At 41.6% G+C, this 16,890-nt stretch overlaps 1 protein-coding gene across 11 annotated transcripts in view; it reads left to right on the top strand.

Annotated features, from left to right (window-relative positions):
* LOC140489423 (RNA binding protein fox-1 homolog 2-like) overlaps nt 1-16,890 on the top strand; it is a 370,713-nt gene that overhangs the window by 283,806 nt on the left and 70,017 nt on the right. For all 11 annotated transcript variants that reach the window (XR_011963127.1, XR_011963128.1, XM_072588967.1 and 8 more), the window contains 2 exons: nt 4,372-4,515; nt 14,940-14,993. Coding sequence is in view for 9 of the 11 variants with exons in the window: in XM_072588967.1 (XP_072445068.1) it covers nt 4,372-4,515; nt 14,940-14,993 (198 nt within the window). In the remaining 2 variants the exon portion in view is untranslated. The remainder of the gene's footprint in view (nt 1-4,371; nt 4,516-14,939; nt 14,994-16,890) is intronic.

The raw sequence follows: 16,890 nt of genomic DNA, 5'->3' as shown, positions 1-16,890 counted from the left end.
CTGGGGGCTAATATATATGACTGCTCAGGAAGTGTGTGTTTCAAATTCGCATTTGAATTTTTCTTTTTGGCCACATATTTACAGCAATCTGCAAATTCATTTGAATAAAATTAAAACTTTCCTTTAAAATCAGAGTATTGCAGGTAATTTTTAAAATTACTGCAATTTTACTTGAAGCTCACTAATTTGGACATCTGGCACATTGCAGAGCTTTCACCAACAGGCGGACGTTGATGTGGGAACAGCTGCTCTGCCGAGTTGAAAGGATGTTTGTCTAACAGTGCACCGAGGTCTGAAAGACCCACACTGTCGACACCTGATGCCCCACACAGCCGCCAAACCAGTTCAGCCTGTTCAATTCCACAAATCCTCCCTCCCCTCATCCAAAAGTCCATTACTGACATCTGCAGACAGTGAGCTGCACGTGTGGAGCCACTCACACCTCTTCAAAAGACACCATTTTAAAATCCTTGTCTTATTTTAACTCTTTTTAAGTGGCAACATTTGTCAAATAATGTAGGAGCATCCTGGCATGGTAACATTAGGAGGTTTGGAGAATATTGCCATAAATCTGAAACACAGTTTTATCATTATCCCATCTGATTTGTTTTCATTTTTACAATTCTGAGCATGGAGTTGTACATCATCCTTTAGTGCAAAATATCCATCTGAACAACAAATGAATATTCTTATTTGATTATAGGAAAGTTGGGTCAACTAGGTATTTTGTTCTTGCACCCAGTCCGTGTGTACTTTAATTGGTGAGCTATCAGGTTTGAAAACTTTCCAGTATTTGATTGAAAACAGTTATTTCTATTTAGCACTGTGCCACATTCTCAGAATACATAAATCTTTTTACTACCCAGCTATGCATACTCTGTTTAGATCGTGATTGTTGTCAATTAATTTTCTTTGCTGGTAGATTAGAAGAGTTTGATTAAAATATTTTTGGACGAGCTCAGCGACTCCAGATGGTCACATGTTTTACATTTTGAAGAAGGGACTGCAATATTCATGCATTCAACAACCCTAGAAATAAAGAAAGGAGTTTGCATTTCATAAATCCTATAACTAACAAGCTACAAATATCACGCTCGAGAGAGAAGTGATGCTAATTGAAGTAAATTCCTTCTTTGTTCTTCAAGTTCTTTTGAATAGTTTGAGTTTAGGGGCACTACTTCGTGGCATGACTGTGAATTAATGTTGCCTTTCTTGTGAGCTTGTTGGCACTTGTAAATGTGACACCAGAAAGCAGCTGAACACAGACAAATGCATTAATCTTTCACACCTGTGGGGTCACTGGGGTTCTTCAGGGCAAACCATTCACAGTTCAGCTGTTTAGTGATAAATTCACTGATGAAGAATGAAAATAAACTGTTGCAGTTCAGAATTTGGAGGAAAACCTCTAAAGGAGGAGAAAAGCAGCTCTGTGGCACCCTTTTCAATCACCATTTCCTGTCATTTCACAAGTCCTGCGATGTTGACCATGTCATTATTTCTATCGAACATCACAGTTTTGAATGAAACTAAAATACACTTGGGTTTCAGATCTTCAGAATGTTGTTAACTATTAGATAGGAAAAATAAATTAGTGTTTTAATAATTATCCTTAGAACATTTGAATCTTCTTACATTATATGCATGTTCGTGTTGACCCAGCTTGTGTTTGTCTAACGTAGAACAGATTTGCACAGGTGTATATTTTTTGAAAGTATTGAGTTTTATGTTTGATCATACAGTAGGCAATGAGTGGTATTTTATGATACAATGAAATGTATAACGCTTTAATGCTGCAGACAGCATAGTGCCACAGTTGTTAGAACTGCTACCTCACTGTGCCAGGGACCCAGGCCCCATTCTAGCCTTGGATGACAATGTGGAGTTTGCACGTTCTCTCCATGTCTGTGTGGATTTCCTCCAGGTGCACCAATTTCCTCCCTGGTCCAAAGATATACAGCTTAGGTGGATTGGCTACACTAAAAAAAAATTGCCCCATAGTATCCAGGGATGTGCAGGTTATGTGGATTGGCCATGATTAAAAAAAACCCATGTGGAGTTACTGGGATCCAGTGGGCCTGGGCAGGATGCTTTTCGGAGGGTCAATGCTAAATTGGTGGGCTAAATGGCCTCTCTGTGAATTATAGGGATTCTATGAACTATTTGGCATGCTGCTTAGAGATACAGAGCAGGAGTATCTTACCTCTTGTCCAGGTCTCCTGTAATATCAATTGGAGGCTGTCTTTGGTTGCAACACATCAAAGGTGTCAAGGTCCCAATAATCTCTTCCCTTGCCACCTTAAATATCCTGGAATGGATCCCTTTAGGCCTGACTTACCTTAATATTTTTCAAGACACCAATACCACCACCTTACTGTCGATATGTCCCAGAGTATCATCATATCCCCCTCTAAATTTACCATTATCCATGTCTTTCTCCTTGGTGAGTTTGATGCAAAGTACTCATTAAGAACCTCATCCACTTTGTCTGGCTCCAAACACACATTCTCTCTTTTGTCCTTGAGTGGAACTATCCTTTCCCTAGCTGCTCTCTTGTTCCTAATGTATGTGTAAAATGTCTTTTAGATTCTCCTCAATCATACTTGTCAAGGTTATTTCATGTCCCCATTCAAGCCCTCCTAATGTTTTTAAGTTTGCTCTGGCTTCCTTTATTCTCCTCAAGGGCCTTGTCTGATTTCAGTTTCCTAAATCTTTCTTATGCTTCCTTTTTCTTTCAAAATCTCTTGTTATGCAAGGTTCCCAAATCTTGCAATCCTTGTCTTTCATTCTCACGTAAACATGCTGGTCCTGAACTCTGATCAATTGGCCTTAAGAAGACTCCTACATTTTAGATATAAATTTACCCTCAAACAGCAGGCCCCATTGAATTTCTCTCAGTTCCTACTTAATACAGTGGAATTAGTCTTCCCTCAATTTAGCACTTTCACTTGAGGACAGTCTTATCCTTATCCATAACTGTCTTTAAAAGCTTAGAGTTATGATCATGGTTCCCAAAATGTTCTCCCACTGAAGCTATGATCACTTGGCGAGGTTCATTCCCAGTACAAGGTCTAATATGGCCCTGGCCCTACTTGGACTACCTACATATTGTTTCAAGAAACCTTCCTGGATGCACCTAACAAATTCTGCCTCAATAAGCTCCTGTCACTAAGGGAGTCCCAGTCAGTATTGAGGAAATTAAAATCACCCACTACAAGAACCCTGCTGTTTTTACAACTTTCCATTATTTGCTTAGATATCTGTTCCTCTACGTCCCATTGGCTATTGGGAGGCCTAAAGGAGAAACCCATCATAATGATTGCTCCTTTCATATTCTCAGTCCTACCCATATAGCCTTGCTGGATGAGCACTCCAGCGTGTCCTCACTTAGTACAGCTTGTGACGTTCTCTTTAATCAGTAATGCAACTCCCCACCCTTTTACATTCCTCTCTATCACACCTGGAACAACTGAACCCTGGAATGTTGAGCTGCCAGTCCTGCCCTTCTCTCAACCAAGTTTCTGTAATGGCTACAACATCACAGTTCCAAGTATTAATCTAGGCTCTAAGCTTATCTGCTTTACCTGTTACAACTCCTCAGATCAAAATAAATGCACTTCAGACTGCTAGTCCTACCATGTTCATTAACCTGGCCCTGCCTGTTCTCCATTTTTAGACTGACTTAACCTCTGCCTTCTCAATCACTCCACATGCCGACCACCTGCTCTGCTCCCCGTACCCACTCAGACATTCTTGACCCTGGCATCAGGAAGGCATCATGACATTCTGTAGTCTCGTTCAATATTTGTCATTGTTTGAGGGTGCTGAATATATGTATATTCGGGTATACCAAAATGAAAGTTTGAGTTCCTTTCAAGCAGAAATTTAAGGCCTCTGTATCGCAAGGAAAAGCCTGTATACGTACATTTCTGGAAACCCAGAGCATACAGAACACAAAGGTGCTAAGTTTGCTCTCCGGTTCTGTGAGGTGATTCCACTGCTGAGGGAAATAGGCTCCTCCCCCCTGACTTAGCATCTTTGAGAAAAGGAAGAAATTGTACAGGTGGAGGATCATTTCGAAATAAGTTTTTTCAGAGAAATTGGAATGTGTTTGCAGAAGCAACTGCCCATGATAAGCCAAATATCAGTTTGTATCTCAGAATCTCCTCTGGATAATTGCAGTTATAAATACCGCCAGTTAGAAGAGTGAGAATTTTAATTGTGTGCCATAATTGTCTGCTGCAGCCTTGTGGAATTTTATAAAGCATAATGAATATAATAACAGTTAAAACACATCATCTACTTCAAATACACAAATATTTAAGTGAAATGTTCAGTTTACTTCACAATCTGTTCCTTTTTTTTATCTTCCAGCAAACAGATGAAGCAGCACAGACAGATGGGCAACAGCAAACACAGAGTACAGAGAGTAGTGAGAGCAAGCCCATCCCTAAACGGCTCCACGTTTCCAACATTCCCTTCCGGTTTCGTGATCCTGATCTCAGACAAATGTTTGGGGTAAGGGATGAGCTTTTTACAGGATATCTGTTCAGGGAACCTTGCTTTCAAAAAAACAATCTGTTGGAGATGTAAAGTTACTTCTGGCAGAGTTTATCAGTGACATTGCTGTACAAAAAAAATATTTTCTCAAGAAAGGTATAAAAATATAACATGAAACAATGTAAAGGGATTGTATATTACAGCTGTATACCATTCTCTCTCCTCTTTCTCCCCTCCAACCCCAACCCATCCACCCACAATTGTTTAGTCTTAAGTCTTTCTCACAGTCAAATGAGAGGAAGATGTCCCTATATCTAATTGCTGGAATAATTCCAATAAAAATGAATTGGACGGACACTTTCCAGCTTTGAATGACTGCAACTCAGCCTACTATTGTTCATTTCTAGTTCACATTCACATATAAACTTCACTGGAACATTGTTTTCATCATGCACAATATATCTGAACGTTTAGCATATTTGTTTCAATGTAAACTATTTTCACAATACAAGCATTCCCTGGGTTGTGAATGGGCTTTGTTCTGGAGTCTGTTTGCAATTGATTTGTATTCCTTTTGGAACACAAGGCAGGATGATATAAAGGAGCTGTTCTTAAGTACAGAAAATGTTCATATGTTAGATCTTTAAAATTACACCACTGTATGAGATTATGTTCATGAGTAATACACTGGCATTAATAGTCCTGGGGCTGCCAACTTTAAGTGTACTCCCAGAGCTCTCATCTCATGCCATGTCGATTCTAAACATCCTTTCCAGTCGAACAACCTCTTTCCTCCAATACTTGAAAACTCATTCAGCAAAGAAGATGAATGTAATTGTTGTGGTTCTGTTCGCCGAGCTAGGAATTTGTCTTTCAAACGTTTCGTCCCCTGTCGAGGTGACATCCTCAGTGCTTGGGAGCCTCCTGTGAAGCGCTTCTGTGATCTTTCCTCCGGCATTTATAGTGGCTTGTCTCTGCCGCTTCCGGTTGTCAGTTCCAGCTGTCCGCTGTAGTGGCCGGTATATTGGGTCCAGGTCGATGTGTTTGTTGATAGAGTCTGTGGATGAGTGCCATGCCTCTAGGAATTCCCTGGCTGTTCTCTGTTTGGCTTGCCCTATAATGGTAGTGTTGTCCCAGTCGAATTCATGTTGCTTGTCATCTGTGTGTGTGGCTACTAAGGATAGCTGGTCATGTCGTTTCGTGGCTAGTTGGTGTTCATGGATACGGATCGTTAGCTGTCTTCCTGTTTGTCCTATATACAAAACACTACATAGGACAAACAGGAAGACAGCTAACGATCCGCATCCATGAACACCAACTAGCCACGAAACGACATGACCAGCTATCCTTAGTAGTCTCACATGCAGATGACAAGCAACATGAATTCGACTGGGACAACACTGCCATTATAGGGCAAGCCAAACAGCGAACAGCCAGGGAATTCCTAGAGGCATGGCACTCATCCACAGATTCTACCAACAAACACATCGACCTGGACCCAATATACCGGCCACTACAGCGGACAGCTCGAACTGACAACCGGAAGCGGCAGAGACAGGCCACTATTAAATGCCGGAGGAAACAGCACAGAAGCGCTTCACAGGAGGCTCCCAAGCACTGAGGATGTCACCTAGACAGGGGACGAAACGTTTGCAAGACAAATTCCCAGCTCGGCGAACAGAACCACAACAACGAGCACCCGAGCTACAAATCTTCTCTCAAACTTTGAAGATGAATGTAAAGAGAAAAACTGTTCTGATGATCTATCATGCATCTTCTGCCTTTCTGATGGGTGGCTCCAGACCCACAGTAATGTGATTGACTCTCAACTGCACTCTGAATTGGCCTGGCAAGCTACCCAGTTCAAGGGCAGTTGGGGATGGGTAACAAATGCTGGCTTTGCCAGTGATTCCCACACCTTGTGCGAGAACAAATAAAAATACCAAATGTGGGTACGCAGGTTTTTGGAAGGGAATTCCAGGGTTTTGACCCACCCACAAAGAAAGAATGGTGAAATCTTACCAAGCCTAGATGTTATGCGTCTTAATGAGGAATTTGTAGGTAGCTCTATTCCTTTAAGTCGATTGTCCTTGTGTTTGTAGATATTACAAGTCTTGGTTGGGAAGGCGCTGTTGAAGAAGCCTTAGTGAGATGCTGTATGCAAAACTGCAGCTGGGGTAAAAGCTTAAGGTGACAGACAGGGTGCAAGTCAAGCTGCTGTTTTGGCCTGAGTGTTGTGGAGGCAGGCATACTCGTTCCGAACTTGTGCCTTTTAAGTGACAGACTGGCTTTGGGCAGTCAGAACGTGAGTCGCTCACTCCAGAAAACCTTGCCTGTAGCATGCTCTTGAAGCCACTGTATCTGCATGATTGATCCAACTAAGTTTCCAGTTAGTAATGATAGTGAAGGATGTTGAATATCAGGGATAAATGCTATTTGTTGAGTTGAAGTTGAGCATTGCTTGGCAGTTATATGGTAAAAATAGAAAACTCTTATAGCTGAATCATAGCAATTCTTACTTTCCTTTAAAAACTATTACGTGCTAAGTTTGCTGATTCCAGTCTGCTTGTTTCTGAAGGTGCTACAACTGACTGGAATGTTGTTCATAATGTGGAGATGCTGCTGTTAGACTTTGGACAAAGTTAAAGATCACACAACGCCAGGTTATAGTCCAACAGGTTTATTTGGAAGTACAAACTTTTGGAGTACTGCTCCTTCTTCAAGTTGGTCAAGCAGGCGAAAACCGACCAGAATTCTTACACTTCTACGCTAACTCTGTTGAAAATGGCTTTTCATAGAATCCCTACAGTGTGGAAACAGGCCCTTCGGCCCAACAAGTCCACACCAACCCGCCAAAGAATATCCAACCCAAATCCATTCCCATACCTTGTCACTATACTTGTACCACTCACTAATGTACCTAACCCACACATCCCTGAACACTATGGGCAATTTAGTGTAGCCAATTCACCTAACCTGCACATCTTTGGATTGTGGGAGGAAACTGGAGCGCCCAGAGGCAACCCATGCAGACACTGGGAGGATGTGCAAACTCCACACAGACAGTCACCTGAGGCTAGAATTAAACCTGGGTCCCTGATGCTGTGAGGCAGCAGTGCTAGCCATTGAGACACCGTGCCATCCCTATTGTGTAGATATCAGATGAGATCAGGTTTGGACACAGATATGGTGCCTTCACCACCCTACCAAATCCTGACTTGCATATTCACAGCTTTCACATACCTAATCTGTCTGGATGAGATTTCTAAAGTGCTGTGAGAAACCTGCAAATTGACCCTTCTGTTGTTCTCGAGCACTTCCTCCTTCACCCACCTCCTCTTTGCCCCACCCCCACCTCCCCACCCCAAAAAAAACAGTTAGTATCAGTTATTGTAAGTTTTGGAGCGACAGTTAGAGGCAATGAGGAATTTACAAGAGCAATGGGGTGTGATGGTTAGTTATGAGAAGGGAAAAAAGCCGCAGATACAGTCAGATTAATTCCAAGAAAGGTAGGAGAGGTAGGCACATAGCCACAGAAGGCTCCTGTACTATCCCGATTTCAAACAAGTATGTTGTATTGGAAAATGTAGGGGGTGGGACCTAGGGAGATTGTGAGAAAGCAGATCAATCTGAGACTGGTACAGTTGAGAAAAGAAGCGAGTCAAACAGTCAGGGCAGGCAGGAAAAAAGCAGAGAACAAGGTAGGACTCATAAATTAAACTGCATTTATTTCAATGCAAGGGGCCTAACAGGGAAGGCAAATGAACTCAGGACATGGTTAGAAACATGGGACTGGGATATCATAGCAATTACAGAAACATGGCTCAGGGATGGACAGGACTGTCAGCTTGATGTCCTGGATATAAATGCTATAGGAAGGAGAGAAAGGGAGGCAAGAGAGGAGGGGGAGTGGCGTTTTTAATAAGGGATAGTATTACAGCTGTACTTGGGGAGGATATTCCTGGTAATACATTCAAGAAAGTTATTTGGGTGGAACTGAGAAATAAGATCACCTTATTGGGAGTTTATTATAGACCTCCCTAATAGTCAGCGGGAAATTGAGAAACAAACTTGTAAGGAGATTTCAATTATCTGTAAGAATAATAGGCTGGTTACGGTAGGGGATTTTAATTTTCCAAACATAGACTGGGACTGCCGTAGTGTTAAGGGTTTAGATGGAGAGGATTTTGTTAAGAATGTACAAGAAAATTTCTGAGTCAATATGTGGATGTACCTACTAGAGAATGTGCAAAACTTGACCTACTCTTGGGAAATAAGGCAGGGCATGTGACTGAGGTGTTAGTGGGGGAGCACTTTGGGGCCTTTATTAGTATAAGGGTTGGGAGGTCATGTTGTGGCTGTCCAAGTGGCTGGTTAGGCCACTTTTGGAATATTGCATGCAGCTCTGGTCTCCCTCCTATCAGAAGGATGTTGTGAAACTTGAAAGGGTTCGTAAAAGATTTAAAAGGATGTTGCCAGAGTTAGAGGATATGAGCTGTAGGGAGAGACTGAAAAGGCTGGAGCTGTTTTCCCTGGAGCGTAGGATGCTGAAGGGTGTCCTTATAGAGGTTTTTAAAATCATGAGGGGCATGGATAGGGTGAATAGCCAACATCTTTTCCCTGGGGTATGGCAGTCCAAAACTAGATGGCATAGGTGTAGGGTTTATGGGGAAAGATATAAAAGAGATCAAAGAGGCAACTTTTTCACGCAGAAGGTGGTGCATGAATGATTGAGCTGCCAGAGGGAAGTAGTGGAGGCTGGTACAATTGCAACATTTAAAAGGCATTTGGATAGGCATATGAATAGGAAAGGTTTAGAGGGATATGGGCAAGTGTTGGCAAATGGGACTAGATTAGGTTGGGACATCTGGTCGGCATGGACAAGTTGGACCAAAGGGTCTGTTTCCGTGGTATTCGTCTCTTTGACTCAAGGTTACGTAAAGCTAAGTCACTTTAAGATCAGATGTGTATTAGCTTTGGGAGGAAGCTATCTGTAGTCTAGCCTATAGCTTGAAGTCATAAGTGGTTTAAACCTGCTGAGGTGTCAGAGACAGGATCTCTAGCATAGACACTGTACCAGGGTTGTATTTTTGAATGGAGAACTTTACAGCACAGTACAGGCCCTTCGGCCCTCAATGTTGCACCAATATGCAAAATTAATCTGATGTCCATCTAACCTACATCGTTCCATTATTATCCATATGTATGTCCAGTGCCTATTTAAGTGCCTTTAACGTCAGTGAGTCTACTACTATTGCAGGCAAGCCGTTCCACGCCCCTACTATTCTCTGAGGAAAAAAACTATCCCTAATATCTGTCCTAACTCTATCACCCCTCAATTTATAGCTATGCCCCTTGTGTTGACCTTCACCATCCAAGGAAAAAGGCTCTCGCTGTCCACCCTGTCTAACCCTCTGATTATCTTATACATCTCGATTAAGTCACTTCTCAACTTTCTTTACCAATGAATACAGCCTCAATTTCTTCAGCCTTTCCTTGTAAGACCTTCCCTCCATACCAGGCGACATCCTAGTAAATCTCGTCCGATCCCTTTCCAAAGCTTCCACATCCTACCTATAATGCATTGACCAGAACTGCACGCAATACTCCAGATACGGTCTTACCAATGTCTTGTACAGCTGAAACATGACCTCATGGCTCCAAAACTCAATCCCCTACCACTAAACAGCAACACACCATATGCCTTCTTAACAACCCTATCAACCTTAGTGGCAACTTTCAGGGATTTATACATTGGACACTGAGATCTCGCTGTTCATCTGCACTGCCAATAATTTTACAATTAACCCAGTACTCTGCATTCCTGTGACTTCTTCCAAAGTGAACTACCTCAAACTTTTCCACATTCATAGAACATAAACTTTACAGAGTTGCGATAGAAAAGCTGTTGTTTTTTCGATTTTATAAAGGAGTGTTATGGAATTATACTGTTTTTTTTAAAAAAGAATCTCTGTGTTATAAATGGGTAATTTGGTTTATTCTATTTGATTCTCATTTTATTTTGTTCATAAACTTCTGTTTTATTGTTAAAACAAAATCTGCTGTGTTCTACGCATATATTGGAATTTAGATTCAGAAAGACGAATTAGAATTGAGTTTTATTGTCATGTTTACTCAAGTATAGTGATACAGTGAAAAGTTCACAATGTCGCCATTCATAGCACCATCTTAGGTAGAAAGTACTGAGGTAAAAAGTAGTAAATAAGAAATAGTTATAGTCTTCTCAAACTTGCTAACAGTCTGTCTTTAGCCATGGCCATGTTATCACTCCACACTGGACTTCCCCTACAAGCACTCAACCTCTCCCTGGTACTGGACTCATTCCCCAACCTGCAATGCTGGCCTTGATCTCTCAGTTCCATCTCCCCTCTGGAATTCAGTTCTTTTGTCTATGTTTAAACTAAGGTTGTAATGACGTCAGGGGAAAGTGACCCTGATGGAACCCAAACTGTGTGTCGCTGAGCAGGTGCTGCTGGATAGCACTGTTGAGGACACCTTCCATCACTTTACTGATAATCAAGAGTGAACTGATGGGGTGTTAATTGGCAGGGTTGGATTTGTCCTGCTTTTTGTGTACAGGTCTACCCTGTGCAATTTATACTTGGGCCTTGCTATTTTTCATTTATTTGCTTCTCCTTCATTGAAATTGTTTGAAAGCATCTGTATATTAATGACAGTAAACTCTACAAGATCAACACTTTTCTCACTGATATCATAGCTGAATTATCAGATTTCTTATCTGATGTCAAGAACTAGATGAACAGAAATCATCTTCAGTTAAATATTTGGAGAACTGAAGCCATTGTTTTCATTCTTGGTTTGAGATTAACACAATTAGTTTGCGACCTTGATGGTTCATTTGATGCCAAGGTGAGTTTCTGACCACATTTCCATGCAATGCTTAAGGCTACCTATTACCACTTTCATAATATTTTAATTTCCTCTAGAATTGACTGTTCCAATACATTTCTAGCTGGTACTCTACGTTTCATCCTTGCAAACTTGGGGTTATCACAAACTACTGCAGGATCTATCATGTCCCAATGATCAGTACGTATGTCCTATATTGCTTCCTGGTCAAGCAAAGCTTGATTTAAATTTCTCAATCTTTCATTTTTCAGTTCCCTCATTCCTCCCTTTCTGTGAAACCTCCTTAACCTACACAACCCTCCTAAAATATCTGTACCTTCATTTGTCTGGATCCCATGCTCTTGAATGCCATTTTCTAATTCACTTTTCTCCTTTAGTACACTATTTAAAATTTGCAAGTTTTTGGTCTGACCTTGTGTCTCCTGATGTGGCTACACCATCATTTGATTCCTAATGCTCCTGTGAAGCATTTTGTGATGTTTCATTGTGTTAAAGGCACCGTATAAATACAAGTTGCTGTTGTTCCAATAATTGGGTCTGCATAGGATATGTGTGGCTCACCATCCTTTTGATTTCAGCTGGCAATTAACCATCTCTAGCTGAGCAATTTTAATGTGCTCTTAAAGGTATGATAATAGGATCTATGTAGCACATGCAATCTCCATACAAGGTTTGTTAATCCTTTATCCCCAGACTAGATAGTTTGAGAGAAATTCTGCCCATATTTGTCTCTCCAAATTCTCTGTCCCAGATTTAAACATAAATAGTTGCCAACCTTGGATTTACAGATTTTTCTTTTAAATTTGGAATGAGCAGGAAAATAAAATAAACAAGCATTTCAATTTTGTTTGAATGATTTTCCAAACAAACTTAATGAAGTCTCTTATAAAAGTTACAAACAGACATGTAGAACTGTTAAACATAAAAGATTGACTTTACATTTAATGAAGTGAAGTGGATGATTGTTGCTGTATTTGGATTTTGGGATGCCAATGGCAGTGAATTGCTTTCTACTAATACAGCCACTGGCTTGGCAGCAGATTCACAGACCCATGAAAACTTTACTGTCACATAATAAAGTTAGATTTCAAGGCCAATGCTTGCAATTTTGTAATACCACAAATGTGGCAAAATATTCCAAAGCACTTCATAGAGGTCTTTTAAACAAAATTCACTAAACTTGAGAAAGAGTTTAAGGAATGTTAGGCTTTTAATTAGAGTCTTGAGGAAGAGAGTGAAGAGGCAGAGAAGTACAGAGAGGAATTTCCAGAGTGCTTAGGCCTTGACATCTCAAACTACAGCCATAAGTGGGCTAGAACAGGGAAGGGAAAGTGAAAATGCAAAACCATAACAATATGTTTGAGAGACGGAAGCTATAGGGATGGAGGAAGTTATGGAGATGAGGCAGGGGCAAGACCGTGAAGGGATTTAAACATCAATGAGGATTTTAAATTTGAGGCTTTCTGGAGGTTGGCATGTTAATTATATGTTGAAGTGTGAGTCACAGCTTTATATGCTGTGCTTACTGCTCATTTAGCACAGTTTGTATGTCAGAAACTGGCTATACAAATGCCCCCATTAGTATCAATGTAAAAGCACCTTTACTGAGCAAAGGGAGCTGAAGAGTCAGAAGCCAATAGGTGGGTTTTACTACATGGACCAGAAGCCTGGTGGTCAGAGTTTGATTGATGCCTTGACAGCATTAGTTTGTATATTTCTAATTAGGAACCTTGTTTTAGCAAGAAGACCATCTGAGGGCAGCTGTACCCTTCACATGACTTCCTGAAACCTGCTGGGAAAATATCCTCCATAAAGAATGTCACTGGTTGACAGCTAATGAAATGCTCCCAATAACATAGGACCTCAAATAAAAAAAATGTACACATCCGAAATCCCCTAGCCTCCACTGAAACACATTCTACACCCTATAATCTGAGAAGCCATCCCAAGGTGGGACTGTTACGTTGTGGTTGACTATGAACATCTCTGTGCCAGCCTGGAAACTGACCCATGTGGTCAAAATCCAATCTTCCACAGGAAATCTGTGAAACCAAGTTGGAAGAAAGGCTGGATAGGCTGGGATTTTTTTTCCTTGAAGCGTCAGAGGCTGAGGCTTATAAAATCATGAGGGGCATGGATGGGGTGAATAGCCAAAGCCTTTTCTCCAGGGTAGGAGAGGTCACAACTAGAGGGCATAGGTTAAAGGTGAGAGGGGAAAGATTTAAAAGCGACCTGAGGGGCAACTTTTTCATGAGCGTGTGGTGTGTGTATCGAATGAACTGCTAGAGGAAGAGGTAGAGGTGAGCACAATTACAACATTTAAAAGAAATGTGGACAGGTACATAGATAGGAAAGCTTTAAAGGGATGTGGGCCAAACACAGACAAATGGGACTGCTTTGATTTCAGAAACCTGGTTGGCATGGACGAGTTGGGCCAAAGGGCCTGTTTCAATGCTGTATGCTTCTATGACTAACCCTCAAGCACATGCAGGTGGGCTAGAAAAGGTGCGGTCACAAGCTCTGCAAGTACAAGAAGAGGAACCTCTCATTGTGACTATAATTCTCCAAGAATATCACCCACATAGTGGAAGTCCTGCCCTGACAAACCCACCCATTCCTGTTGGCATTGCACCTGATCGCAGTGGATGAGCTCAAGGTGTTGAGTAGATTGTTAACTGCAACATTGAACATGCTGAATCATTTGAAGTTTTACCAAGTTCATTTGGTTAAATTACAACATTTGAAACTGGATTGGAGTGTTTTGCCTTTGTTTTCAGAGTCAGTCAGAGCCATGTGAATATGTATTGCTATATTTTTCTCTTGCTATCAGGAATTCTGTTTCTTTTATCTCTTGCAAGTTAGATTTATATCAAGTCTAACAATGGCAGGGCTCGGGTTCCCTTTGAAGGTGTAGCAAATCCTGATGTAATAGAATGCTGTACTGCTGGCCTCTGGGAAAAGATCTGTCCCAGCTGAAGAGCGCACATTGGGACCTAAAAATGCCTGACAATGTTCAAACAGCATTTCAACTTTGGAGCTCATTGCATATCCATGCTAGACAGACAATAACAATTGCATTAAGAGTGCTTACATACTTGGTTGATACTTAACAGCACTGTCTTGCAGAGTTCTGAGGCAGAAAGGTCAGTAATCTAGGGCTGATCTCCAATCTGTATACTGAAGATAACTTCAGCGAGGGACAGTGTTCCCACTAACTAAGTCTTTGTTTTAATATCCTAAAATTAGTAGATGTTCCTGTCCCTAACTGTTAATTAGTGACTCCTGCTTGAAAGCGCATATCTGGGGTTTGAGTTACAAGATCAGTCTCTATTGTGATGCCCTATGTGGTCATATTGCTTTTCATTGATGCTTACTGGTTAAGTTCACTTGGGAGGAATGGTCATTTTGTCAAGTTGTTGAAGGATTACTTGTATCTCATGGAAGTCTGTCCCAGTCAAGGTCAGCGCCTTTCAGAGAACTGGCAAGTGTGTGAAGAGCAGTTTTGAACTGCAAGTTATATTAACAAGCTTTTTCTGGTTTTTTTTCTACAGCAATTTGGTAAAATCATAGATGTAGAAATTATATTTAATGAGCGTGGCTCAAAGGTAAGCACATTTTTAAAATTCTATATGCCAGTAATCATAGCAGTATTTGTACTGAAGAAGCAGTTTCTCCTTTGGCTATTTTAAAACCATTTCTAGTTAGCAGCATTTTCCACAATTGGGGTTTTTTGCTAACCATTTTAGCGATACCATAGTCAAAATGGATAGTAATTTTCAGCATCTAACTGACTTAGAGTCATAGAGATGCACAGCATGGAAACAGACCCTTCGGTCCAACCCGTCCATGCCGACCAGATAACCCAACCCAATCTAGTCCCACCTGCCCGTATCCCTCCAAACCCTTCCTATTCATATACCCATCCAAATGCCTCTTAAATGTAGCAATTGTACCAGCCTCCACCACATCCTCTGGCAGCTCATTCCATACACGGGCCACCCTCTGCATGAAAAAGTTGCCCCTTAGGTCTCTTTTATATCTTTTCCCTCTCACCCTAAACCTATGCCCTCTAGTTCTGGACTCCCTGACCCCAGGGAAAAGACTTTGCCTATTTATCCTATCCATACGCCTCATAATTTTGTAAACCTCTGTAAGGTCACCCCTCAGCCTCCGACGCTCCAGGGAAAACAGCCCCAGCCTGTTCAGCGCCTTCCTGTAGCTCAAATCCTCCAACCCTGGCAACATCCTTGTAAATCTTTTCTGAACTCTTTCAAGTTTCTGATAGGAAGGAGACCAGAATTGCATGCAATATTCCAACAGTGGCCTAACCAATGTCCTGTACAGCCGCAACATGACCTCCCAACTCCTGTACTCAATACTCTGTGACCAATAAAGGAAAGCATACCAAACGCCTTCTTCACTATCCTATCTACCTGCGACTCCATTTTCAAGGAGCTATGAACCTGCACTCCAAGGTCTCTTTGTTCAGCAACACTCCCTAGGACCTTACCATTAAGTGTATAAGTCCTGCTAAGATTTGCTTTCCCAAAATGCAGCACCTCGCATTTATCTGAATTAAACTCCATCTGCCACTCCTCAGCCCATTGGCACATCTGGTCCAGATCCTGTTGTAATCTGAGGTAACCCTCTTTGCTGTCCACCACACCTCCAATTTTGGTGTATCTGCAAACTTACTAACTCTACTTCTTATGCTCGCATCCACATCATTTATGTAAATGACAAAAAGCAGAGGGCCAAGCACCGATCCTTGTGGCACTCCACTGGTCACAGGCCTCCAGTCTGAAAAACAACCCTCCACCACCACCCTCTGTCTTCTACCTTTAAGCCAGTTCTGTATCCAAATGGCTAGTCCCAAATCAGTCCTTGCCTTTCCAAATACATATACATCCTGTCCCTCAGGATTCCCTCCAACAACTTGCCCACCACTGAGGTCAGGCTCACTGGTCTATAATTCCCTGGCTTGTCCTTACCACCCTTCTTAAACAGTGGCACCACGTTTGCCAACCTCCAGTCTTCTGGCACCTCGCCTGTGACTATCGATGATACAAATATCTCAGCAATCACTTCTCTAGCTTCCCACAGAGTTCTCGGGTACACCTGATCAGGTCCTGGGTATTTATCCACCTTTAACCGTTTCAAGACATCCAGCACTTCCTCCTCTGTAATCTGGACATTTTGCAAGATGACACCATCTATTTCCCTACAGTCTATATCTTTCATATCCTTTTCCACAGTAAATACTGATGCAAAATATTCATTTAGTATCTCCCCCATTTTCTGTGGCTCCATACAAAGGCCGCCTTGCTGATCCTTCAGGGGCCCTATTCTCTCCCTAGTTACCCTTTTGTCCTCAATATATTTATAAAACCCCTTTGGATTCTCCTTAATTCTATTTGCTAAAGCTATTTCATGTCCCCGTTTTGCCCTCCTGATTTCCCTCTTAAGTATACTCCTACTTTCTTTATACTCTTCTAAGGATTC

This window comes from Chiloscyllium punctatum, chromosome 18, assembly GCF_047496795.1.
Source record: "Chiloscyllium punctatum isolate Juve2018m chromosome 18, sChiPun1.3, whole genome shotgun sequence".
In the NCBI taxonomy this organism is placed as follows: domain Eukaryota; kingdom Metazoa; phylum Chordata; class Chondrichthyes; order Orectolobiformes; family Hemiscylliidae; genus Chiloscyllium; species Chiloscyllium punctatum.
Note: the sequence above shows the minus strand (reverse complement) of the source record. Positions and strands in the feature narration are given on the sequence as shown.